Raw genomic sequence first — 26,068 nt, 5'->3', positions numbered from 1 at the left:
AGCAGAGTGTGGAATTTTGTCATTTTCCTTTCTTGTGTCTACAATAAACTGGGAAACAGAACATCTTCAATTGTAATAATGCCTATGGGCTATACATACTGGAATGTAGGTTAACTCTGAAAGAACACAGCGTGGGCTCTGTGAAAGGTTTAGAATACATGATGGTTTAAAAAAAAATGGACATATTTTATCTCAAAGTCAAATTAGCTATGCTTTCCTTCTCTTTTTACTGAAAGAACAAAGGGTAATAATACTTCTTATGTAAAAAAGAAAAGAGGACTTCAGATGCCCACTGTAGTGGACACTGCATCTGCTGCCCAGAACTTTCCTGCTGCTGAGAGTCAGGGGCTGACAGCCCGTACTCGTCTAGTTGCTTTCAGGGGTTTGCCCTCAGCCACAGAGAACCAACTACACTGGAGTGACAACCCCAGTCAGTGGGAGAGTGTAAGGGCCCACACCCTGGCCTCAAGGTGGGACAACTCTGAAGATCCAGCTCCTCTCCAGAGCTCACTTTGGGACCCATGGAGGCCTTTGTCACATGAAGGTTCAACTCCTCCCTCTGCTGGACTCATTCCCTCCCTCCCAGATGTGGACCCCGAGAGCGCTCCCCATTCAACTCCCTGCACACACGTCTCCTTCTCAGAGTTCGTCTCCTGGGAACTCAATCTAAGACACTCATCATTCTTCCCAAGACTTCCACATTCACAATTATTTTCCGAATGGTCTGTGGGAGTGTCTCAGACCTGAAACGAGTCCAGGTGAGGGCTGAAGCATCCCTATCCTCTTCTCCCTGCCCGAAATATTTGGCTTTAAAGGTGGAAATAAAAACGCCCTCATAATGGCAGCAGAACTGTGGACAGAGTTTCAAATGGGTGTTTGTTTTCATGCATGGAGTACAACTTGTCTCAGGCCATTTCGTCACTGTGTCGACATCACAGTGTCCTTACACAAACCTAGATGGTACAGCCTACTGCATACCTAAGCTGTCTGGTATAGCCTACTGGTCCTAGGCTACAAACCTGTGCACATGTTGCTGCACTGATACTGTAGGGAACTGCAACACAACGGTAAGTATTTGTGCATCTAAACATAGAAAAGTTCCAGTAAAAATATGGTATAAAAGATAAAACATGGTTCCCCTGTACAGGGCACTTACCATGAACGGAGCTTGCAGGACTGGAGTTGCTCTGTGTGGGTCAGTGAGTGGCGAGTGAATATGAAAGCCCAAGACATTACTGTACACTACTGTAGACTTTTTAAACACTGTACACTTATGCTACAATAAATTGATTAAAAAATAAAGTGATTGTGCTATGACATTATGACAGCTATGATATCACTAGGCGATAGAAAATTTCCTGCTCTGTTATAATCTTATAGAATCACCACTGTATGTGTGATCTGTGACTAACCAAAATGTCATTATGTGGCACATGACTGTACATAGTTTTTGTTTTCTTTTATGGTGGCAGAGTTTTCTGGCTTAGTTAAATCTGTTACATTTTCTCACAAAATTGTCTTATGAGAGCTTTATTTTTTACATTAATATTTATTCCATCTGAAGTTTATTACTGTATATGGTATGAGATGAGAGCCAATCGTTCCAGCATTATTTATTAAAACAACAGCAACAAACAAACAAAAAACTCCATGCACTTTTCTTAGTCCATGAAACCATCAACTATATTACTCATATACTGAAATCTATTTCTGGGTTCTCTGTTGTGTTCTACTAAATATTTTATATAGTATATATTCTGATAGCTGCTTCTGATATGAAATATTCTATTACTTATTTCTTTGTATAGTTTTCTTGGTTATTGCCAGGTATTTATTCTTTCAGATAAACTTTAAGGTTATTTATCCAAGTCCCCCAAAATATATAAAAACCAAAACCCAAAAACCAACTTAAAACTCCATTGGGATTCTAATTGGAAATGCATCAAATTCACATGTTAACATTGGAGACTTTAAAATTATTTCAAATAATAATTATATATATTTATGAGGTACAAGGCTATGTTTTAATCTTTGTATACATTGTGGAATGATTATATCAAGCTAATTAACATATCCATAACCTCACATACTTATTTCTTTGTGGTGAGAACATTTCAAATCTATTTCTTTTAGCAATTTTGAAGAATATAATACACTATTATTAATTATAGTTACCATCTTGTGCAATAGATCACTAAAACTTATTCCTCCTGTCTAAATGAAATGTTGTATCCTTTGACCAACATCTTTGGAGAATTTTAAAAAATATATATTGAGATTTCCTGTCCAAGAACATGTTTGGCTTTTCATTGGTTTCTCATGTCTTTTATTAAGATTTAATAACTGCTTTACATAGGTCATGTGTCCTGTTTTTAAAGTTTAGTGCAACATTTCATAGTTTGGGTCACTGTTATATGTGGAATATTTGTTTCTTATTTCTATTTCTAGGTGCTTAGTGCTAGAGAAGATAAAAGCTATTGATTTGTATGTAATTATCTCCCATTTAGCCATTTTACAAAGTTTTATTGATATTGTGCTTTTTCCTTTGAATCTGTTGGGTTTTCTACATACACAATCACAGCATTAGCAAAATACATAGTTTCATCTCTTAGTTTCCAATGTGTATAGCAGATATTTCTCTTATTTTGCTCATCTGCTAAAACCTTTAAAGCAATGCTTCAAAAAAGGAATGCGGAAAGCGGGCACTTCTGTCTAATGCCTTATTATAATTAAATTTGTTAACTTTTTTCCACTTAAGATATCAAAAGTTGCTTTGAGGTAATAAAAATCTTTATTATAATTAAGGAATTTTCTTCTACTTTTGTCATACTTAAACTCTTTTCCCAAAAATGACTGCTACATTTTGTTATGTACTTTCCAGTGACTATTGATTTGATTGCCTAATTTTTTCCTTTAGTCTGTGTGCAGGATTTTATGGACAGGTTTTCTTACATGAGCCACCCTTGCTTCTCTGTGCACGTGTTTCCTTGATATTTTTGTAGATTCCTAGAGAAATGTTCACCAAAATGTGTCAAACATTAATAGCTATAACTTAATAAAAGGGTTCCATGATCAAATTAATTTGAGACACACCAGACCAAACAAAGCTAAATGGTATTGATACTTCCCAGAACCTTTGACGCCAATGCTCTTTGTCAATCTTCAAGAGATTAGAGTGCAAAGTGTTCACCAGACTTTCTTGGACCATTCATTTTTCATGGACCATCCCGTGGGACTAGATTAGAGCAGAACGAAATTTGGGAGATGCATATTTGGAGATTGTATGCTAAGATTTGCAAATATTTTCAGCACATGAGACCAATTAAATCATGGAGATAAATTAAAAGTCACATCTATCAGATGCCAAAATCATTTGTTTGGGGAAAAAATAAGTCAGTTAACCAACATTTTGTATCAATTGTAGTTACTTTTATCTTTTTGCATGGTAGGCCCAAATTATTGATGTTTGGTATTATACAGACTCATCTTGGAGCACAGAGTTGTCCAGAGGCTGGAGGTAATTCTTGCTACAACCATTGTTGAACTAAGATGTTAGAAAATAATGCAATTGCACCTGTATCTGCCCCTCTTTACAATATGACCCATGTTGTCATGACTAGGGCTTGCACATGGCACTCACCAATGACGTATTCCACCCTGAAGAGATCCTTCCTGGGGTCATATGGACGATTGAAGTCTATCTGGATGAAGAAAGACTGCCCTCTACGTACAATGAGCTTGTCGTTGTCATACTTGTCAGTGTGGTGATCTATCTTATTGGTGTCCCATCTCTCCTTGAACAGGTGAACACTGGTGACATTAAGGTAGTCTAGACACAAAAGAAACAATAGAAGAAAAGCATTAATTAACATTGGGTTAAACACAAACTCAAAAAACATTATTTTTCCCAAAAAGGGCAGGTAGCCAGGTCTGCTGAATGAAATTCTATAAAAGGGGCACAGACTCAAGAGTCAACCTCTTGTGACATTCTTGTTTTTGAAGAAAGTTTTAAAAAGCTTTTTTTTTTACCTATAATCTCGTTTCAAACCACAGGACACTCTGTCTGGGATGGAAGGATGCCTGTCTTAGAGATCTAGATACAAGAAAGGTAGGACCAGAGTCGAAGTCTTTAGGTTCTCAGTGTTAGGTGCACCCCATCATGACGATGGCCTCACTCTGTGATTACCTTGGGGTAAGCAGGGGAATCGTCACTTCCATTTTCTTATCCTTCAAAAGGGAGCAATCACATCTGACAAAGCCGCAAAGGGACGTTCTAAGGACAAAGTTGGCCATTAATCCAATCCTCCTCGTACCTCAGGAAGGGTCAACTGCCTCTTCCTTCTCTAATTCTAAAGGTAGATCTCATCCCTCCAAGGCAGAAAAGAGAGAGAACAGGTCAGGAGGAAGGAAACCAACATTTCTACGAAGTAAGTATGACTGTTTCCATTTACACAGGTAGAAACTAGCCTGGGGTTTCCCTAGCTACTAAATGACCAATCTAGAAGCCAAAACCTGGACTGTTTGAGCCAACATTTACAAGCTTTTCCTTTGACTTTTGGAGTCAAGAGTGTACATGTCAGTTATATGTTTACTAGTTGTCTAACTCTGCATATGTCTCATCACGAGATGGGAGCACTAACATTTATTTGATAGACTAACATGTTATGTTACAGCATCTTATGGGCAATGAAAAGGATAAATGTGACGTGAGACCATGTGAGATGACATGCATGAAGGCGTCTAGCACAGGGTCCAGCATGTGATAGCCTTAGACGAAGCTTCGTTCTCCTCGTGCCTCTTTCCATTCCCTTCTGCAAATGATCATGGAATGGGAAGGTAACCCCAACTGCTTGTCTACACTGCAGTTTAGAAGATCTAGTCTAGGGACTGGTTTCTATATGTGCACTTGGAGTTCCAAGCAGCCACTAGGGAGAGAAGGATGGGTGGCAGGGTGGGTGGGCATGCACGGTCTCTTGCCTTCCCCCTTTTTCTCTGAACCTGCCTGCTGCATGGTTTATCCTTATGGCTGTAAACACAGTATGCACAGAAAGCACTGCTGCTGCACTTGTGCCCATGGGGATGGGGGGAATAATCCAATGGCTTCCTCTGCTTTTATGCAGGAATCCTGTGCAGGATGCCTGGCCCCCTTGGGCCCCCATATTTTTCTCATAGGCAGACCCAAGAAGTTGAGCTCTTTAAGATCCTCTTCAGTTCTAAATTCTAGGAGTCCCTGAAACACTGTTGATAAATTCCAAGTTCAGGCAATCCAGAGTTTGAATCCTAGGTCTCAAAATTACTTAGGTGAGGTACTTTAGCTTTCAGAATCTGAGTGTCCTCGCCCTTGACACGAGGGTACTAATGCCTTGGGAACTCCTATGAAGATTCAGAGTTCGAAAAGGATGTCAGACTAGAAGCAGCCCATGAGCACATTGCTCTCAAGAAAAGAAGTGTAACTTCCAGGCAGATGCCTACCTATGGATATCTCTTCTTGGAAGGAACATTGTGAAATCACAGAGAAGCAATGCGGTACACTCGGTATGAAAAAGAAGGTGACGGGCGATACATTGGGGAGGCATCTACACATGGGGAAGAATAGGCAGACAGAGTGCTAGGATGCCATGTTCTCCCCACAGACACTGAGGCCAAGCTGTGAAAGGGCTCCCTCCACTGCCACAGGCCTCTTCCTGGATAGACTGGGGACCTGCCTGGAGTCTGTGCAGAGTCACTGCACAGGGTAATACGTGTGGTGGGGATTGGGTGACAGCCGATCCTGGGTTTCTGCAGCTGAAGCCATCCTGCGATCTCAGGTGTGCAGCACCAGGTCTGCACAGGACTCAGCTTTGCAGTGGTGGCTCCACGTCGCCCCCTCTGGGCTGGGGGAGAGAGGACTAAGTGGAGGCTCCTCTGAGCCATACCCTGTGACTGGAAGCCAAATTCCCCTCTCCTACAGCGCAACAGGATCTGAGCACGGTGGTTCACTGGGGCACTGCAGGAGCCGACCTGGGAAGCTTTGGATGATTACTTCAGTGGGTCCTGGGAGCGGTGCACAGAGAACTCTGCTGTCCCTGGACCACTGGAACTGACCTCTGCCCACATAACTTGGCATCTGCACAGTCCCTGAACCTGTGGAACAACCTACCACCTGCTTGACCCTGACTCTGCCCTCTAGGTCGGATCAGTCCACCACCCACAGGGCCCACTTCCAGCTCTGAGGCCCTCCTCAGAAGTCCTGCTTCTGGCTCCTCCCCAGTCCCAGCTCTGAGGCTTTCATGCCAGAGGCCAAGGCTCTGTCCCTGTGGCTCCAGAGGTTCCGCCAGGCCTGGGACACCAACCCCTGAGATTCCAGCACTGCACCTGGACCCCAAGACCCCACCCCTGAGCCTCCACCACTGCTCCAAGGTCCAACACCCCACCAGGGAACCCACCCACCAGCCTTGAGCTGCCAGTACACGAGGACCTGGTTCAAGCAAACACCCACAGCTTGGGAAATCACAACCACTACCTAAACAGCCTCACCCAGCTGCCACTGTCACTTCTGTGGGGAGACCCCAGGTAGAGCAATACCCACAATGCCAGCCTCTGTGGAGAGGGTCTTGCTGAGCTCCCAACTCGAATTTCCTACAACTATCTGGTGAACAACCAACACCTGATGGTTGTTCTGATCATCCCACACAGGCTTGAGCTATGACAATCACAGGTGAACAGAGCAGCTGTTCTGCAGGTTTCTGGTGCACATACCCCTCCCCTGCCATGGCAATGTTCCAAAGTAGGGGAAAAAAAGCCCATCAAGGGACCTCCCCTTCTTCTAATTAAGCAGGTGAGTCCCCAGCAAAGAACAGGTGCCCTGAAAATCTATTAGCCCTGAGTCAAGAAAAGAGGTTTCAGAAGAAACTAGGAAAAGAATTCTGGCAATGTGAAAAAAACAAAACAGTTTGACAGCCCCAAGGGATCACAATGGAGCTAAAGCACTGAACTCCAAACACAAGGAAATTGCCAAAATGACAGAAATAGAATTCAGAATATGGATGGCAAATAAGATGAAAGGAATTAAAGTTGAAAACCAACAAAAAGAAGCCAAAAAAATGTCAGAAAATTAATGAAAAACAACATAAGAAAGGATACAATGTAACTTAAAGAAATGAAAGAGTCATTTAAGGAATTTCAAAACACAGCAGAAAGCTTCAGCAAAAGACTAAACCAAGGAAAGAAAGAATCTCAGAGCTTGAAGACAAAGCTCTCAAGGTAATCCAGTCATTTAAAGAAGCAGAGAAGAGAAAAAAAAAGGGCAGAGCAATCACTTAGAGAATTATGGGACTATGCAAAGTGAACTAACATATGAATTATAGGTATCCCTGAAGGAGAAGAAAGAGCTAAAAGCACGGAAAATCTATTTGACAGAATTATTGAGGAAAACTCCCTGGTATTGCCAGAGATCCAGAGATCCAGATACAAAATGGTCATCAAACACTAGGAAGATACATGGCAAGTAAGACATTACCAAGACATATAGTAATCAACCTGGCCAATGTCATAACAAAGGAGAAAATTCTACAAGTAGCTAGACATAAGCAACAACTGACCTACAAAGGAAAACCCATCAGACTAACCACAGATTTCTCAGTGGAAACCTTACAAACCAGAAGGGAGTGGGACCCCATCTTCAATCTTCTTAAACAGAACAACTGCCAGACTAGGATTTTGTATCCTATAAAACAAAGTTTCACAACTGCTGGAGAAATTAAGTCATTTCCAGACAAGCAAACACTGAGGGAATTTGTAATGGCCAGATCTGCCCTGCAAGAAATGCTCAGAACTTCATTATACACAAATCATCACAGTAGATACTCACCAGTGTTAAATCACCCTAAAAAGCTAAAGCTCACAACTCATCTAAAACACTAGAACAACAGGGAAAACAAAGCAATAAGCTACTACCCAACATAATGAACAGAACAGCATCCACATATCAATTCTATCTCTTAACATGAACAGTTTAAATATACCACTCAAAAGACATAGGCTGGCAGAACGTATGAAAAAACACAACCCAAGTATCTGCTGTCTCCAGCAGACACATCTAAACCACAAGGATGCACACAGGCCCAATGTCAAAGAATGGAAAAAAATATTCTACATAAATGGAAACCAAAAGAGAGCATGTATAGCCATTCTCACATGAGACAAAATTGACTTTAAATGAACACTGGCAAAGAAAAACAAGGGTGGTCATTAATTATGTAATGGTAAAGGGAGCAATTCAACAAGAAAACATAACAATCCTAAATATATATGCATCTAACAAAGGAGGTCCTAGATACATAAAACAAATTCTACTAGAGCTAAGCAAGGAAATAAATAGTAGCCTCATAATTGCCAGGGATTTCAACACACCACTGTCAGAGCTAGACAAATCATCAAAGCAGAAAATAAATAAATAAACACTGGATTTAAATGGGACCCTAAAGCAAACAGATCTAACAGACATTTACAGAACACTCTACCCCCAAAGTACTGAATATACATTCTTCTCATCAGCACATGGGACATTCTCCAAGATTGATCATATCTTAGGCTACAAAACATGTCTAAACAAATTTTAAAAAACTGAAATCACACCATGTATCTTCTCAGACCATAGTGGAATAAAACTAGAAATCAATTCCAAGAGTAACACTCAATTCTATGCAAAGTCATGGAAATTAAAGAACCTGCTGCAGAATGATTATGGGGTCAATAGTGAAATTAAGATGGAAATCAAAAGATTCTTTGAACTGAACAACAAAGGGGACATAAGTTATCAAAATCTATAGGATTCAGCAAAAGCATTCTTAAGGGGTAAATTCATAGCCTAAAAGGATCACACCAAAAATTCAGAAAGATCACAAATTAACAACCCAATATCACATCTAAAGGAACTAGAAAAGGAAGAGCAAATCAAACCCAAAGCCAACAGAAGAAAAGAAATAACTAAGGTCAGAACAGAACTAAATGAAATGGAAAATAAAAAATATACAAAAGGTCAGTGAAACAAAAAGTTAGTTCTTTGAAAAGATAAACAGAATTGATAGACCTCTTGCTAGATTAACCAGGAATAGAAGAGAAAGGACCCAATAAGCTCAATCAGAAATGAAAAAGGAGATATTACAACTGATAGCACAAAAATAAGAAACAGCGTCCATGAATACTATGAAAATCTCTATGCATATAAACTAGAAAACATAGAGGAAATGGACAAATTCCAGGAAATACACAATCTTCCAAGACTTAATCAGGAAGAAATAGAACCCCTGAATAGATCAGTAATGAGCAGTGAGACTGAAGCATTAATAAAAAATCTTCCAATAAAAAAAAGCTCCAGACCAGATGGATTCATAGCTGATTTCTACCAGACCAACAAAGAAGAACTGGTACCCATATTGGGAAATTATTCCATAAAAAAGTGGAGGAGAAAACCCTTCCCAACTCATTCTACAAAGCCAGTATCGCCTTGATATCAAAGCCAGGAAAGAGCACAACAAAAGAAAAAAACTACAGACCAATATCCATCATGAATATAGATGCAAAAATCCTCAAAAAAAAAAAAATATGAGTAAACTGACTTCAACAACACATCAAAAAAATAATCCACCCTGACCAAGTGAGCTTCATCCCAGGGATGCAAGGATGGTTTGACATATGTAAATCAATAAATATGATTCACCACATAAACAGAAGCAAAAATGAAGACCATATGATCATCTCAATAGATGCAGAAAAAGCATTTGACAAAATCAGTGCCCTTTCATAGTAAAAATCCTCAACAAACTAGGCATAGAAAGAATATATCTCAATATTATAAAAGCCATATATAACAAACTCACAGCCAACATCATACTGAATGGGGTAAAGTTGAAAACATTCCCCCTAAGAATTGGAACAAGGTAAGTCCACTGTCACCACTTCTACTCAACACAGTGCTGAAGTCCTAGCTAGAGCACTCAGGAAAGAAAAAGAAATTAAGGGGATATCCAAATCAGGAAAGGGGAGGTCAAACTATCACTTTTCACTGCTAATATGATCTTGTATCTAGAAAGCTCCAAAGACTCCACCAAGAGACCACGGGAATTGACAAATAAATTCAGCAGTCTCAGGTTATAAAATCAATGTGCCCAAGTCAGTAGCATTCTTATATACCAATAACAGTTAAGCTGAGAATCAAATCAAAGACTCAATACCATTCACAATAGCTACAAAGAAAATAAAATACCTAGGAATATACTTAACGAGGGGGTGAAAGAGCTCTACGAGGAGAACTATGAAACACTGAGGAAAGAAATTTTAGAGGATACAAACAAATGGAAAAACATATCACACTCATGGATCAGTAGAATCAACATTGTAAAATGCCCATACTGCCCAATGTGATTTATAGATTCAATACAAGCCCCATCAATACACCATCATATTTCATGGATCTAGAAAAAATAATTCTACACTTTGGTACTAGAAAAGAGCCTGAATAGCCAAAGCAATCCTAAGCAAAAAGAACAAAGCTGAATGCATCACATTAGCAGACTTCAAACTCTACTACAAGGCTCTGGTAACCAAAACAGTACAGTATTGGCACAAAATAGAGACATGGACCAATTGGACAGAATAGAGAACCCAGATATAAAGCCATCTACTTATAGCCAACTGATCTTTGACAAAGCAGACAAGAACATATACTGGGGAAAAGAAGCCCTAGTCAATAAATGTTGCTGGGAAAATTGGTTAGTCACATGCAGAAAAATGAACCAGAATCCCTATCTCTCACCGGTCACAAATATTAACTCAAAATGGAGAAAAGAATTAAATGTAAGGCATGGAACCATAAGAATTCTAGAAAAAAACATAGGAAAAACTCTTCTAGATATTGGTCCAGGCAAAGAATTTATGACTAAGACCCCAATGGCAATTATAGCAACAGCAAAAATAAATAAATGGGATTTGATTAAATTAAAAAGCTTCTGCATAGCTAAGGAAATAATCAACAGAGCAAATAGACAACCTATAGGATTGGAGAAAATATTTGCAATCTACACATCTGATAAAGGGCTAATATCCAGAATCCATAAAGAATACAAACAAATCAAGGAAAAAATCAAACGACCCATTAAAATGTGGGCAAACAACATGAACAGAAGCTTTTCAAAAGAAGATAGACAAATGACCAACAAACATGACAAAATGCTTAACATCACTAATTATCAGGGAAATGCAAATTAAAACCACAATGAGATATCACCTTAATTCTGTTAGAATGGCTTTTATTAAGATGTCCAAAAACAATAGATCTTGGCACAGATACAGAGGGAAAGGTACGCTTCTACACTGTTGATGAGACTGCAAATTAGTACAACCCCTATGGAAAATAGTATGGAGATACCTCAAAGAATTAAGTCAGCCTACCATTTGATCCAGCAATCCCACTACTGGGTATTTACCCAAAGAAAAAGAAGTCATTTTATCAAAAATACACCTGCACTTGAGTGTTTATTGCAGCACAATTCACAGTTGCAAAGATGCGGAATCAACCCAAGTGCCCATCGATTCAGGAGTGGATCAACAAAATATGGTATATGTATACCATGGAGTACTACTCAGCATAAAAAAGATGAATCAATGCCTTTTTCAGCAATTTGGAAGGAATTGGAGACCATTATCCTAAGCAAAGTGTCTCAAGAATGTAAAAACAAAGACCACTTGCACTCTCTAAGAAATTGGAACTAAGTGATGGGCACACATGTGCACAGAAGGAAGTAAAGGTCACAGGAAATCAAGCAGCAGGGACGGGTAAGGAGGGAGGGACAAAAACCCACCTAACAGGTACAATGAACACTATTCGGGTAATGGGTACATTTATAGCCCTGACTCATGCCATGTAACAAAAGCATTAATACTTTAAAATAAAAATATTTTGAAATAAATAAAGAATGTCTATGAAGAGTCAGTGAGATGACGATGCAACTCATCTGGTACTACGCCTGGGACATACGGGCCACAGGCTTACCTGTGGCTCACGGGATACGAGCTCTGATGGAGCCATTTCACATGGCTCAGTGCTCCGTGGGTTATTCTGACTGCAGCATTACAGCAGACAGAAAGTGCTAGCTGAAGTTTTATTTTTACCTCATCGCAGAACCCTGTTGTAGTACATGTCCCCCTGAAGGGCACTTTCTTTCTATTATGCTGTGGGCTGAAGATGTTTAATTCTCTAGACCTCTCTCTTCCAAGTAGGCTTTCTCCTAAGTTCTCTGGTTTTATTAAGGTTACAATCCCCAGTGATAAACCAGCCTATTACAGAGCTAGAGAATCACAAATGTCCCAGTTGCAAGGGACCTTCATAACCAGCTCATCTGGTCCTCTTTCTTAGCATGCTGGCTTTTGATCATTATTATTCTTTTAAAAGCTAAAAAATTAAATCCCCAGAAACAGGTTTAATCAGTTCTCCATCCCTCAGCACCCATGGAAGGAATATACTGACATTACAGCCTCACAGAATTTTAGATGGCAACAAACTTTCTGGACCATCTGGTACCCTGCTATGTACCACATGAAACATTTCATGAAAGCCTTAGTATTAATGCTTGGGTATCCAGCTTCTGTCTGAACAGGGAACTCACTATCTCACAGGGCAAACAGTCCATTTTTAAACAACTCTAAATATTTGAAAAATCCTCTTAAGATGAACTGACATCTGCTTCCTTGTAATTTTTCTAACCATGGATCCTTGTTCGGAATTCTGGATAAATATGGAATAAGTTCTCTATTCATTTCATCTGGCTTTCTTTAGGTATTTAAAGACTGCTCTTAGGTTTCTTCTGATTAAAAAATTCCACATTTCTTCAAGTGTTCTTTAAGAAATTATTCCCAGAACTTTTACCCATCACTCTGTTTTGGAATATTTCTGTTTGTCAATTTCTCTCTTGAAGTGTTTTCTCTATAATTACGTACATTACTCTGGTTGTGGTTTTTCCAATAAAAAACAATAAGACCATTACATCTTCTAAAATAAATAGTATATTGCTATTATTTCAGCTGAAGATATCAGTGTCTTGAACACTCTTACCTTACTGTTGATGTATATTAAGCATCTGCTGAAGAAAAACCCTTAAAAATACATTCTAATGTCATTTCTACCAATAACAGATTAAAATTCAATCCATACCCCTGCAAGTCACTCACTCATGTTGCTATTTGGCCATATCTATTTGTACAATTGTTTTCTTCTTTTTAGCCTAATTTGAAGGACTTACATGTATTCATAAGAAATGTCTTCTCATAGAATTTGGTTCATTGTTCCATGCACTTAAGATAATTTTAGAACCTAAGTGTGCATTCAATACATCTAGTAGTCTCCCTAGCTTTCTGTCCTCCAGGAATTTTATGCTATTTTATGTCACCACTCAAGATATGGATATAAATGTTGACTACACAACCACCTAATAACTACAAGCTAAGTAAAGGCACAGTGGTAAATACTAAAAAGCAAACAGATAATTTTGATACAATGTAATAAATACTCTGATAAAGGAAGTACAGGATATTGGGTAGGTGGTATCTGGAAGGATCCCCTAACCCATACTGGGGGGATTAAGGAAGTGTTCTATAGGAAGTGAGGTATAAGCAGTGGCCAAAATGGGAGTAAGTTGTCCCTGTGGAAAGGTGGGTCGGGAAGAATGCTTCAGGCGGAGAGAAGAGGATACCCAAAGACTGAGGCCAAGGAGTGCATGGTGACTTAGAAATTGAAAGATGATTGGGTAGCCAGAGTGTAGCAGTGGGAGCCGCAGAGGAAGGGTAGGGAGGAGCCCGCTCATGCAAGCCTTACAGACCATATTAAGGAGTTTGGATTTTAATTGCACTGGGGATCCAGTGAAGAGTCTGAAACAGCAAACCGACCTGATTAGATTTACATATATAAATGTAAGCTGCTTTTGGTGACAGAGTGGAAAAGGGGTTGATGTGAGCAGCGTTGGGGGCTGGGAGGCCAGTTAGGAGGCTGCTGCAGCTTCTGGGTGAGGGATGTCTGCCAGTAGGGGAGGAGTGCGCTGCTCCTCCCGCACTCCCAGGACTTGCCTCCTCTAGTCCTCCCCTTCCTCCTCCATGATAATGTGCTCTGAAATGAGTACGATATTCTCTTACTGCCTTAGCTTCCCAAGCCCCTCTACCTATGGGAAAAACAAAGCTGGAGAGGGAGAAATACTCAAGTAATTTTTTGGTGTCCAGTTTTCAATTCTAGTTCTCATAGCAAATGAAAACCTGGCTTTCCAATTTTATACCCCAGCCTAGTGAACCTGGTTAATGTCTAGTGAGTCTGGTTAAAGTCAGTCCATCCTTGCATGGTGCAGTGCTAGTTTTGTGGGATGTTGATAGGTGTTGGAAGAATAAGAGCTCCATGGTTAAACCAGGGTGGGAAATGCTGGTCTAACCAAAGCTGATCAGGATTTTTACTGTAGCATTAATGGAAGAGACTTCACGATGTTGATGTGCACTATAAATCTACAGGCACAATGGTTTTCAGGCTTATATGACCATGAAAACTTTTTTTTTTTTTTTGGAGATCTATGTTTTACAGAATATATACTTTTGGAAATGCTTCACTAATTACTAATTATGCAACCTCAGAAAAGTTATTTACTATCTCTGAGCCTCAGTTTTCTTATCTTTAATATGGGAATGCAGTATCTACCTCATAGAGTGCCTGGCACCTGGTAAATTCTTAATAAATATGTATTAAAGTAGAACCACACAGTTGATAAGAACATGGACGCTGGAGTCAGACTGCCTGGACCCAAATCTCAATTCTGTCACTTATTGTCTTTGTGACCTTGGACGAGTTATATAAATGTCCTGTGCCTCAGTTTTCTCATCTGTAAAATGGTGTTGGTGTGGGATTAAATGAGAAAATGAATCAAGAGCTCTATCACAGGGCTTGGTACATGGTCAATGACAGCAATACTTATCATAACAGCACTGTACATTTGGATGGGCTTTTAGAGTCAATGAATTAAGAAATCCGGTATCTGAGAGGGCATGGTGGAAGAATGGAATCTAAGCAATGGGAGTCACCACAGAAAAGAATCCCCCCTGGGAAGCTTTTAGAAGTGGCCTTGCAACCCTCCCAGGGAAACATGACTTTTTACACACCCTATCTTCTGAGCCAGACAGGCTTGTGTTTCCTTTCCTGTATTTCTACAGGTGGATGGAATCCTTCTCTCCTCTCGATTCTCAGAATACATTCCTCTCTCTCTTTTTTTATTTCAAAGTGTTATGGGGTAAAAGTATTTTTGGTTACATGGATCACTTTTTATGGTGCTTGAGTCATGGTTATAAGTGTGCCCGTCATCCAGATAATGTTCATTGTACTCGTCAGGTAGGTTTTCACCCACCTGCTTCTCCCCCCTCCTCCCTGCTTGATTTCCATTAAGTTTTAGTTCCCTCTATGCACATGTGTGCTCATCAGTTAGTTCCAATTTAACAGTGAGTATATGTGGTGTCTATTTTTCCATTCTTTAGATACTTTACTTAGGATAATAGTCTCCAGTTCCATCCAAATTGTTGCAAAAGGTATTCAGTCATCCTTCTTCATGGCTGAGTAGTATTCCATAGAACACATATACCACATTTTGTTGATCTGCTCATGAACTGATGGGTACTTGGGTTGATTCCACATCTTTAAAATTGTGAATTGTGCTGTGATAAATACTCAAGTACAGGTGTCTTTTTGATAAAATGACTTCTTTTTCTTTGGGTAAATACCCAGTAGTGGGATTGCTGGATCAAATGGTAGGTCAACTTTTAATTCTTTGAGGTATCTCCATTCTGTTTTCCATAGAGGTTGCACTAATTTGCAGTCCCACCAACAGTGTAGAAGCATTCATTTCTCTCTGCATCTGTGACAGTACCTATTCTTTTAAGACCTTTTAATAAAAGCCATTCTAACAGGAGTAAGATGATACTTCACTGTGATTTAATTTCCATTTCCCTGATGATCAGTGATGTTGAGCATTTTGTCATATGTTCATTGGCCATTTGTCTATCTTCTTTTGAAAAGCTTCCGCTCATGTCTTTTGCCCACTTTTTGATGGGGTTGTTTGATTTTTTTTCTTGCTGATTTGCTTGAACTCTTTCTAGATTTCAGTTATTAGGCCTTTATAGGATGTATAGCTTATGAATATTTTCTCCCATTCTGTAGATTGTCTATTTGCTCTGTGGATAATTTCCTTAGCTGTGCAGAAGCCTTTTAATTTAATCAAGTCCCATTTATTTATTTTTGTTGTTGCTGTGATTGCCATTTGGGTCTTCTTCATAAATGCTTCTACCTAGGCTGATGACAAGAAGAGTTTTTTCAACATTTTCTTCTAGAAGAAAGCCCACCGTGACCAAGTGGGCTTCACCCCAGGGTTGCAAGCATGGTTCAACATACATAAATCAATAAATGTGATTCACCACATAAACAGAAGCAAAAACAAAGATCATATGATAATCTCAATAGAGGCAGAAAAAGCATTCGACAAAACTCTGCATCCTTTCATGATAAAAGTCCTCAACAAACCAGGTACAGAAGGAATATATATCAAAATAATAAAAGCCATATATGACAAACCTACAGTCAACATCATACTGAATGGGGCAAACCTGAAAACATTCCCACTAAGAACTGGAAGAAGACAAGGATGCCCATTGTCACCACTTCTACTCAACATAATGCTGGAAGTCCTAGCCAGAGCAATCAGGCAAGAGAAGGATATTAAGGGTATCCAAATCAGGAAGGAGGAGGTAAAACTATCACTTTTTGCTGACAATATGATCTTATACCTAGAAAACCCCAAGGATTCCACCAAGAGAATACATTTCTCTTTTTAAAAAAAAAAAATGTATATTATCATTAACCTCTTTATATTGTCTTCTTATAGGTGATTTTTTTAGCCATGAGATTGTAAGTCTCTTGAGGACTAGACCATGTCTTAACAACCTTGTCATCATACCTGGGGCCTGCGGTCCCCAGCCCCTGGGCCGAGGACCAGTACCAGTCTGTGTCCTGTTAGAATCCAGGCCGCACAGCAGGAGGTGAGTGGCAGGTGAGTGAGCAAAGCTTCAGTTGTATTTACAGCCACTCCCCATCTCCTGCCTCACCGCATAAGCTCTGCCTCCTGTAAAATAAGTGGCGGCATTAGATTCTCATAGGAGTGCAAACCCTACTGTAAACTGCGCATTCAAGGGATCTAGGTTGCGCACTCCTCATGAGATTCTAATGCCTGATGATCTGAGGTGGAGCTGAGTCAGTGATGCTAGCACTGGGGAGCGGCTGCAAATACAGATTATAATTAACAGAGAGGTTTGACTGCACAGTAAATGTAATGGGCTTGAATCATCCTGAAACTATCCCCACCCCCAGTCCGTGGAAAAACCGTTTTCCACGAAACCAGTCCCTGGTGCCAAAAAGGTTGGGGACTGCTGCCTGGGCAATGTGCAAAAATGCCACAGCAAACATGCCACCTTCAATGCGAACAAAACTTTTACCTGAGAATTTGGAGTTGATTAATCATTTCAAAATGGATTATTCCATTTTCTATAGGATTAACCATAGATATCTTTTAAATGTCATTTATAAGACCTTTCTGAAAACATGCCAGTTTCAGGACCATATATATTGTTCAAGGTGGTGAAGTAAAGATTTATAATACAAGGCCTCCAGATCAGCAGTTTTGTTTCACATTGGAATAAAAACGCCATGTCTTCATAGCTGCTCATACTACTTACAAGAAAGGGTGAGCAAAAAGTGTGCTAATAAATGCCTTTGAGTATATAAAACTTAAGCCAAAACAAAACAAAACAAAACCACCTCATGGATACACAGTTTTTTTCATAGTGAACATAAACAAATATATCTATATCTACAAATAGTTTACTTTAACATAATGTAGTCTATATTCTTATACTTTTGAGAACATTTAATTCTAAGTATGAAGTTTTTAAAAATGTTATTTTGTCTAAGTTATCTTGTCATTTGTTCTTGTAATATCACTTTAACAAGTCAATGCTTTCAGGAAGGAAGAAAAAAAGATCACAGTGGTACCCTGAGAAAAACTAAGGCAGTGATAAGTAAAATTTCCCTGTGTAATCTCTTAAAACTCCGTCTGAAAATAACTTAAAATAAGAAAGGCATTTCATTAAAAAATAAAACTTGGCTAAGATGTGGAAGATTAAAATCTGTACTGAGAGGTCAGGAGTTTGAAGAAATAATGTTCTAGACTGTAGTCAAATGTATGAGACATCTGGAAGCTTAAAGGGTGAGTGGCTTATTCCTTAGAAAAAGAAGGAAATGACAGCCATGTTGCTCTTTTCCCCATGTAATCTCCTAATAGGTCAATGGATTTACTGGGGATTGACTCAAGTATTAGGAAAGGAAGAGAGGTCCCCAATACCACTGATTAAACAACATTTATTTCCATTGCTCGTGGACGCTCACCCAAAGACCAAAGCAAACACTTGGTTCTTACAATATCTGATAGTAGCAAGGACTCTAAAGATAGGTGTCATAAAATATGAGCATAGATATAAAAATATCATAGTTCATTCTATTGTCCATTTTGCCTCAGAGTGCCCTTCCCATGTAGTGGGTACTCAGCAAACTGACTAAGTTGGCATATTGATTTTTCCTTTGTTTATTGGCCTAACAAGACACAGTTGAGACTGAAAAGTCTTCTCGTCATCCAGGCTCCATTTGCTACAAACAGGAAATGAATTTGCTTTCTCCCTGTCCAAGCCCAGGTCCTGGCAAGATGGAGCAGCTCATTGCTAAGTCCTGCCCTTTTTAAGAGATACTGTAGCTGGGAGCTTGACAGCTCGCTCTTTCAATGTGACAGCTTTCAAAATGCCTGCCTAACACAATTTAGCCTAATTCTAAAAACACCAGGAAATGGACTGTTGAAGATAAAAAAAAAAAAAAAAACTCTCCTCAGGAGCAGCTGCCTCCCTGTCCTCCTACTCTTTCCTTAATATGAAAAAAAGTGGATTATTTTCTCCCTAGGTTTTAAAAATATTCTTCAGAGAATGATTATACCTGTCACAGATGGAATCTTGAAATCAGGTAAATGTTTAGGTTCATATTCTAGGAATTCCCCGGTGAACTTAGTTCTCCGTGCAATTTTGGTAATATTGCTAAACTACAGGCGTAAATGCTATCTGTGAGGAACTAAGTCTTTTTGTTGTGAAAAGAAAACAGAAAAAAAAGATCTTTCTTACATTTCTTTTGGATACCCAGAATTTTTAAGTCTCATTAATTAGAATGATTAAAAACATTTTCTTAAGGGGCTTATTTTTAAAAATGTTGCTATTACGATGTCCTCTTATGTTGAAGAAATGCTCAGCTCCTTGGAGGAAGCTAGAACAAGAAAAATGAGACCCACGCCTTCTCTAGGGCTTCAAATCTCTCTGGTCTGCTCCTCTTTTAACCTGGGGTATCAGGACAGCTTCCGAATGTATCTCCTTCTCTCCATGTTTCCTTACTGCTTTATAAAACATGATTCTGATTAAGTAATTCTGCTATTTGGAATCCATTGCAAGGCCTCTGTTATCTGCAGAATGAAAAGTAAGATCTTCAAGGCCTGTTATGGTGTGATCCCTGCCATCTTTCCCCAGGCCCATCTGCTGCCTTTCGTCTTCTAGTCATGCTTCACTGAACATATGCTGTTCCCTCTACTGCAAATGACCTTCCATGTGCTCGTCTGTCAAGAACACATGAAGCTTTCCTCACCCTCTTCCCCGCTCCACCCCACACAAGACATTCCTTTCTGTTATTTCACTGCAACTTATTAATACATAAATCTCAGTCACAGTATTTAATACATTGAATTGCAGTTACCTTTCATTTGTTTATTTTGTCTTCTAGACTGAGAGTTGCTTGAGGCCAGGGACTGACTTACTCATCTTTGTGCTCCCAGTAAGAGGCTGGAGCAGCTCCTGACACGTATGTGACAACCAGTATGTGTTTTTCCATGAACTGAATGAAAGGACGAGCTTGTGCTATGCAACATTACTTCTTCATCATACATTGAATCCCTCTTCTATTCTCTTAGTAACCTTGAATCCAGAGAGGTTTACTTTGCACAAAGGAGAGATTGGTCATTAACTGGTTAATTGGTTGATTTAGTTCTAACAAGGAGTGGTGGGAGGGAGGGGATTCTCAGAAAAGCATAAGGCCCTATTAGCCTGAAAACTACTAGATCTCACCTACATTTGATTTTTTATAGAACCAGGTCTGCTTTCCAATCTGAATTCAATACACTAGACCTGTCAAATAAGTATTCCAATTGCTGCTACAGATTACTACCTATTATTAATAATATAGAGTCAAACCAGCCCAAGAATATCGGGTTATCTTCTGCAACATTACATTTGCTACACACAACCCTTCAGATCATGAAGGCTAGAGAGAGATTTTTCACAAACACCAGCTGAGCATAGAGAAGAATCTACTAGAAATTGATGCAAATCCAAATCTGAGGAGATTGTCACAATACTTTACCTGGCTCCAGCTCAGTTCAAAGGGGGACATTAGGAATGCCTAAAACAGTGTTGAACACCACCACTGACTGGCTGGTCTCACCTCTGGGATTCCAGTGTGACCTCGACTATTTCAATTCTTCTTAAATATCATAGTGTGTATGGGAGGAAATTTACATGAGTTTATACATTTTGAAATAGAGATTTTACCAAAATAATTCTTAACCAAATTTTCACCACAGCCATAACTTAAGGGTACTGTACATACTCAGTATACTTGTATAAAATAATTATATCCATCGCACACAGTGATGGGCGGGACTCACTCTATAGAACTATTCAAAATGAAAAACCTGGCATTTTCCCCGTTTCCCTCTTCTTGCATCTCTGTGCTTCTCAGTCAGTTTCACAAGGGCAGCTTGCTAAAGGAAAGAGCCCCAGTGAAGAAAAATGAAGAGGCAGAGTTTGACATCGGGCCTGTGTTCCTGAAGCCAACCATCCTCAGAAGCCATCAGAGATGTAAGTCCTCTAAGAGGCCACCAGTGGCCACTGGATGAACTGTAAGAAGATAGCATTTTACAATTGAGTGACTATGCCTTCCTAGGTTTAGTCCCTTCGCAGGTGACTTGGGGAAAACTTGATATAGTGCCAGAAAACCTGTTGTTAGAGTAGTTAAACAGAAATCTGAAATGCAGAGGGCAATCAGGAGACAGACCTACTTGTTTGTGTGCTGGTATTTTTCCCGTCCCACTCATCTGGGACTTGCTGTCATGATTCCTGGGTTCAGAGACCCTATCCCCACAGCATGTGGCACTTAGTTCATCTGCCTGAAAAGCATTAAATGTATGCATATTTATGAAATCTGGAACTTGGTATTAATAATAAGATAATAATGACGCCAGAGCTTATGAGGTATTCAATTTGCAAGTGATTGCGTCCGTTCATTCATTCTACAAACGGCCGCTGGACACTACTCGCACTCCCATGCCCGGGTGTCTAATGAATATCCAGAGTGTCGCTTGGGTTGTGGACACATATGACTGCCAAGTAAGCAATGACTGATTTTTCAAAATAATTCAGTGAAGCTACTCCACACTTCTGCCTCCAAAAATAAACATACAGAAACGGTAATCCCAGATTTATTCTTAATTGACCTACTGGCTCAAGTTCTCTGGCAGTTTTGATGTGTTATTGGCAAGGTTGTGTCCAGATTTCGTATTTGCAGGGGCTACAGTTGCACATATTCCCCGTGGAAATGAATGTTCACTGGAGAGTTTTCCTGACCTTGCTGGGGCATGGTAAGTCGCACATTCCAAACCAGTGAACAGTTGCTGGTTGTGTGCTGTGGGCCAGCTACTGACACAGACACTGTTCCTTTGACCCTCATGACAACCTGGGAAGTCAGTATTGCTTCTTTTTTGCTTATGGGGGGAAACTGAGGATGGAGGTGCCCTGGGTCCCAGAGTGAGCACGAAGAGGCAGATGAGGACAGGAAGCCGGACCTCTGCCTCTGGGCCCAGGGCACTCTTTGCTCTGTGGAGACCCGCACTTCCCCTCCCCAACCCGGGGGAGCTCCTCCTGCTCTTCCTGCCCGCTTTTCCCAGTGCCTGGACGGGAACTTCCCAGGGCCTTGGAGTTCTTTCTGCCAGAGGAGAATTTTGCTAGAAGATTGACTACACCAAGGTGACCTGCTTGATAGTTTGATGCCTGCAGGCTTTCCAATTTTATTTTCATTCTTACAAAAAAAAAAAGAGAGAGAAGACTCCCAGACTGGACAGGAAAGAGTGAATATCAACTACTTGCCTTGGGCCTCCACTTCCTAACCTGCAGCATGGGGATGGAGGTTGGCTGGTCAGCAAGTTCTCTCCAACTCCGTTCTGTGGCTGGCATGGTGGGGTGTCAGAGAGAGGATCCCTCTGGGAGAGAGTGGTCTGCCTGGGCCCCTCAAACTCTAGGCCTCGACTAAAGAGGACTTTCTGTTCTGTGAGTCCCTCCCCAAACTTGGACAGTACCTGATGGATGGTACTGGATACTTCTCTATTTCTGCAATTTGATAGCAATTGCAGAGACATGATAGTAACACAATCAAACCTGCCTGCAATATCTGGGCCGGCCAGACTTGCTGATTTGGTAGCAACCAGCACTGCCCTTCCCTTTGCTACCAGGAGGGCTGAGTCAATCTGGGGCTTCCAAGAGCTGCTCTTCCTCCAACGAGGCGAGTCAGCCACCCAGCTCCAGAATGATCGTGCCCACCTGCCCCTGCAAATGGGTGTCTGGCCCCTGTTGAAACCCAGTACAGAGCACCCACAGGAGCAAAACAGAATTATGGTGCATGAATGCTATTGACAATAAGGGCTCCCTACTAGCTGCCATTCAGGGAAATGAGTCTGAATGTCCCTGCTGTGTCCCAAGGGACTGGTGTCTGTATCACCAAGCCAGCGCTGGCACCTGGGCCTTGTCACAGCTGACAGGGCTGAGAGGAGGTCAGCTGCTGGCTGCTGCACCCAGAGCAGGTTTCTCGGGATCAGGCAGAGGCAGGAGGCAGGGAAGCAGCTTGCTTTGCCAGCTCCCCAGCTTCCCTAGAGAGAAATAGAGGCTTCCATCTCTGCTACTGTCAGAGTCTGGCACCTCTCCCCACTCTGAGATTCACAGCGATGGATGGAGGAGGGAGGAGGGAGAAGGAAGGAGGTGCAAGCCAGACAATCAAAACAGCCACAATATTTTGGAAGTGGAATCTTCCAGTCAGAGAAAATTCTCAAAAGCATTGAACAGTAGGGCTGGAAGAGGCCCGAGCTAATCCAGCACCCTGGTTTTGTAGAGGAAATAGTTGAAGATAGAAAGACAAAGTGACTTCCCTGAGGTCACAAGGTCAGTAAGTGGCAGAACTGGGACAAGGATCTGGGTCTCTGGTGCTTTCCCACTTAAAAGGGGGTTTTTGAGTCCTTTCCTTTATACAAACCGGAGACTGCCAGGGGGCCTTCTTTAGTGGGAGCTCCTGTGGAGACAGAGGATGCTCTCCTGCAGGGAAGAGAGGCCAGGGCCACTGTGCCTGGAGCTGGAGGTGTGCGCCTACCTTGCAGATTGACTCCCCGGGGCACCAGGCCCTGCAGCTCCACCGTGGGGAGGTCATCCTCCTCGGCGTTGGAGGTGTTGGGTGGCACTGCTCTCCTGCCTGCAAAGGCGGGCGTGGAGCTTTCCGACATTCTCAGCTTTATGAAGTCCTTGGAAAAAAAATAAAAAGACAGCAGAAAAGGCATGTGAAGTGAAGTACATTTGAGACCAGGATTCCAAAATAGAGAAACAGACATATTCGTGTGTGGTAGCACTTGAGCAACACATTCTGAGTTTCACATAAATAAAAACTGAGAAGCGGAAGCAAAGATTAGTCTAATGGTGGAATGCAGTTCCCCGAGGAGCTCGGGGAGATTTCATCTGTGTCAAAGTATATGGAAAGCAGGAGTTTATTTGAAAAAATGGAAAATGGAAAAGATTTTGGAGAGCAGGTTCCCCCCACCCCTGTACCTCCAAAGCCAACATCTTTGTAAGAAAGGTTGACTGTCGAATGCATGCACTGTGCCTCTGCTCATTTCATAGAGGTTTGTGAGATTATAAGTCACTGGTAGAATAAACTCATACAACGTGTCAGATCAGTGTTGTTCTCTAAAGCGTTCACATCTGCAATTTAATTCAACCGGTATTTATTGAGGGTCTAAGATGCGCCGAGCTGTGATCTAGGTACTTGGGATCCATCCGAGAACAAAACAGGATTTCTGCCCTGAGAGTTTATGGTCTGGTGGGGTGAGGAAAGAGCTCACCAAGATTCACGAACAAACCCGGCTAGGGGTGAGGAGGTGGGAACTGCTTTGGAAACAGCCACATGGAGGAGGGGAAGGAGATGGGGCAGCGTGGGTAGGTGGGACGAGGCCGCCGCAGCTGCAAGCAGGGCTGTCAACAGACTCGCCAGCGGTGAGCGGTGCAGCACCGCCCTTGCTCCCAGCCCGCTTTCCCCGCACTGGGGTTCGTGCGGGCGCAGAGGCAGCTTACACGCCACGCACCTGTCAGCCCCAGCAAGTGCTCGTGGACCAGCTGACCGAATGAAGGGGGACTTTGTTTCTGGACCAAATGAAGTTTTCCCGCTTCGTCCCCTGGATTACCCAGTCATGACTCCTTGCGATTTGGCTGTTTTCAAAAACCAGGCACACCCTCAAAACATGAAGAGTCGCTATTATAGAGGGCACCAGAGTAGAAACTGCTCCAGAAACATGTGCGGTAATGGCAACACACTGGGGACAAGAGAACTGCTTTGGCATTTGGTCTTGGAAGGAGACAGGAGTGTTTGTAAGGCTGAGGTCTGAATAGGTATCCATAAATATCTACAAACATATTTACACACATTCACCAATGAGCCGAGGGGAAGAGGAAGGGAGGAGAGAGAAAAAGGTCAATGATGGAAGAAAGGCAGGAGGAAGCAGTCCCCTGGTGAGAAATGTTAATGGGAAGGGTGGGCTGTGGGGTCTCTAGGGGCGCAGAACAGCGCAGCACCCTGTTGGGAGAGAGAGCTGCTGAAGGGGAGAACTGGGGAGCCCCAGGTGCTAGCCAGGTCCCAGCCAATGCAGGCCTGGCTGGGTGGGCGCAGGTGGGCAGGAGCACCCCCTTCTGGGGGTCTTGGGGAGGGCAGGGGGCTCAACTTCAGCTCTGCTTTGGGATGAGAGAAGGGGATGAGCAGACATGGAGAGAGAGCTAAGTCCTGTTCCTTGTCCTCCACATTTTTGTGTCCCTGCGCCACAGTTTGATCTCCTGAGGAGAGGGGGCCTGTCCTGGGGGGAGCACTCCCAACTCCCCCATTCCCATCCGGTGGCCTTTTTAGCAAGCAGCGCCCTCGGGAGGGCTTCGTGGAGCGCCCAAGAGAGAAGTCCCGCTCAGAAGTGGGACTGGGTAGATGCGGAGTTGGGGTTGCAGAGCGGGAATTGGAGAGACGGGGCTCTGACCCGGCGCCCCGGGACCCCAGCGCAGCGGCCTGAGGGCTGGCGACACCGCGGAGCGGAGCGCAGCAGCAGACGCTGTGGCGCGCTGTGGCGCGCGGGTCAGGGCGTCTTACCTGGTGCGCGCCCTGCAGGGCCCTAGCCAGGCTCCTCTGTGCGCCTCAGCTACTTCCTCACAGGCAGGCAGGAAATAGGACAAGTAAGTTGGCTCTTAAATAACTTCCGAAGAGCACTCACCCTCCTCCCCCCTCCAACTGGGTTTTCTCCTCCCCCTCTTGACAGCTGGAGGGAGCAGAGGAGCTTTGAGGACTTGCCATTTACTTCTGCCATCCTGGTCTGTTATTGTGACATGTGCCCTTCTCCCCCTTCGCCCTCTTCCTCCCAGTGCCCCATTCCTGCTTCTCCCCCCATGCCCACCCCCAGGGCTGCCTCCCCGCTTCTCTCTTGGATGCTGGGAGCCCCAGTGCCAGGCAATCCCCGCCCCTGCCCCCTGGTGAGAAGGCTGGAAGGGTCTCCGGGTCTCCGCCACAAAGGAACGCTTGTGCCAGGCAGGTTGG

The 26,068-nt window shown here is 42.0% G+C and overlaps 1 protein-coding gene across 2 annotated transcripts in view; it reads right to left on the bottom strand.

Annotated features, from left to right (window-relative positions):
* The window catches only part of F13A1 (coagulation factor XIII, A1 polypeptide), a 171,947-nt gene extending 146,225 nt beyond the window's left edge, over positions 1 to 25,722 (bottom strand). Inside the window, exons 1-3 of one of the 2 annotated variants that reach the window (XM_012647003.1) lie at positions 25,628 to 25,722; positions 23,603 to 23,750; positions 3,641 to 3,829 (exon numbers count right to left, since the gene is read on the bottom strand). In XM_012647003.1, the coding sequence (XP_012502457.1) occupies positions 3,641 to 3,829; positions 23,603 to 23,732 (319 nt within the window). In that variant the 5' untranslated portion in view covers positions 23,733 to 23,750; positions 25,628 to 25,722. Of the gene's footprint in view, positions 1 to 3,640; positions 3,830 to 23,602; positions 23,753 to 25,627 lie in introns of those variants that run through there. The other variant, XM_012647004.1, reaches the window with a different exon arrangement.
* Positions 25,723 to 26,068: the final 346 nt, after the last annotated feature.

This window comes from Propithecus coquereli, unplaced genomic scaffold (genome assembly GCF_000956105.1).
Source record: "Propithecus coquereli isolate 6110/MARCELLA unplaced genomic scaffold, Pcoq_1.0 Scaffold253, whole genome shotgun sequence".
NCBI classification, from domain to species: Eukaryota; Metazoa; Chordata; class Mammalia; order Primates; family Indriidae; genus Propithecus; species Propithecus coquereli.
Note: the sequence above shows the minus strand (reverse complement) of the source record. Positions and strands in the feature narration are given on the sequence as shown.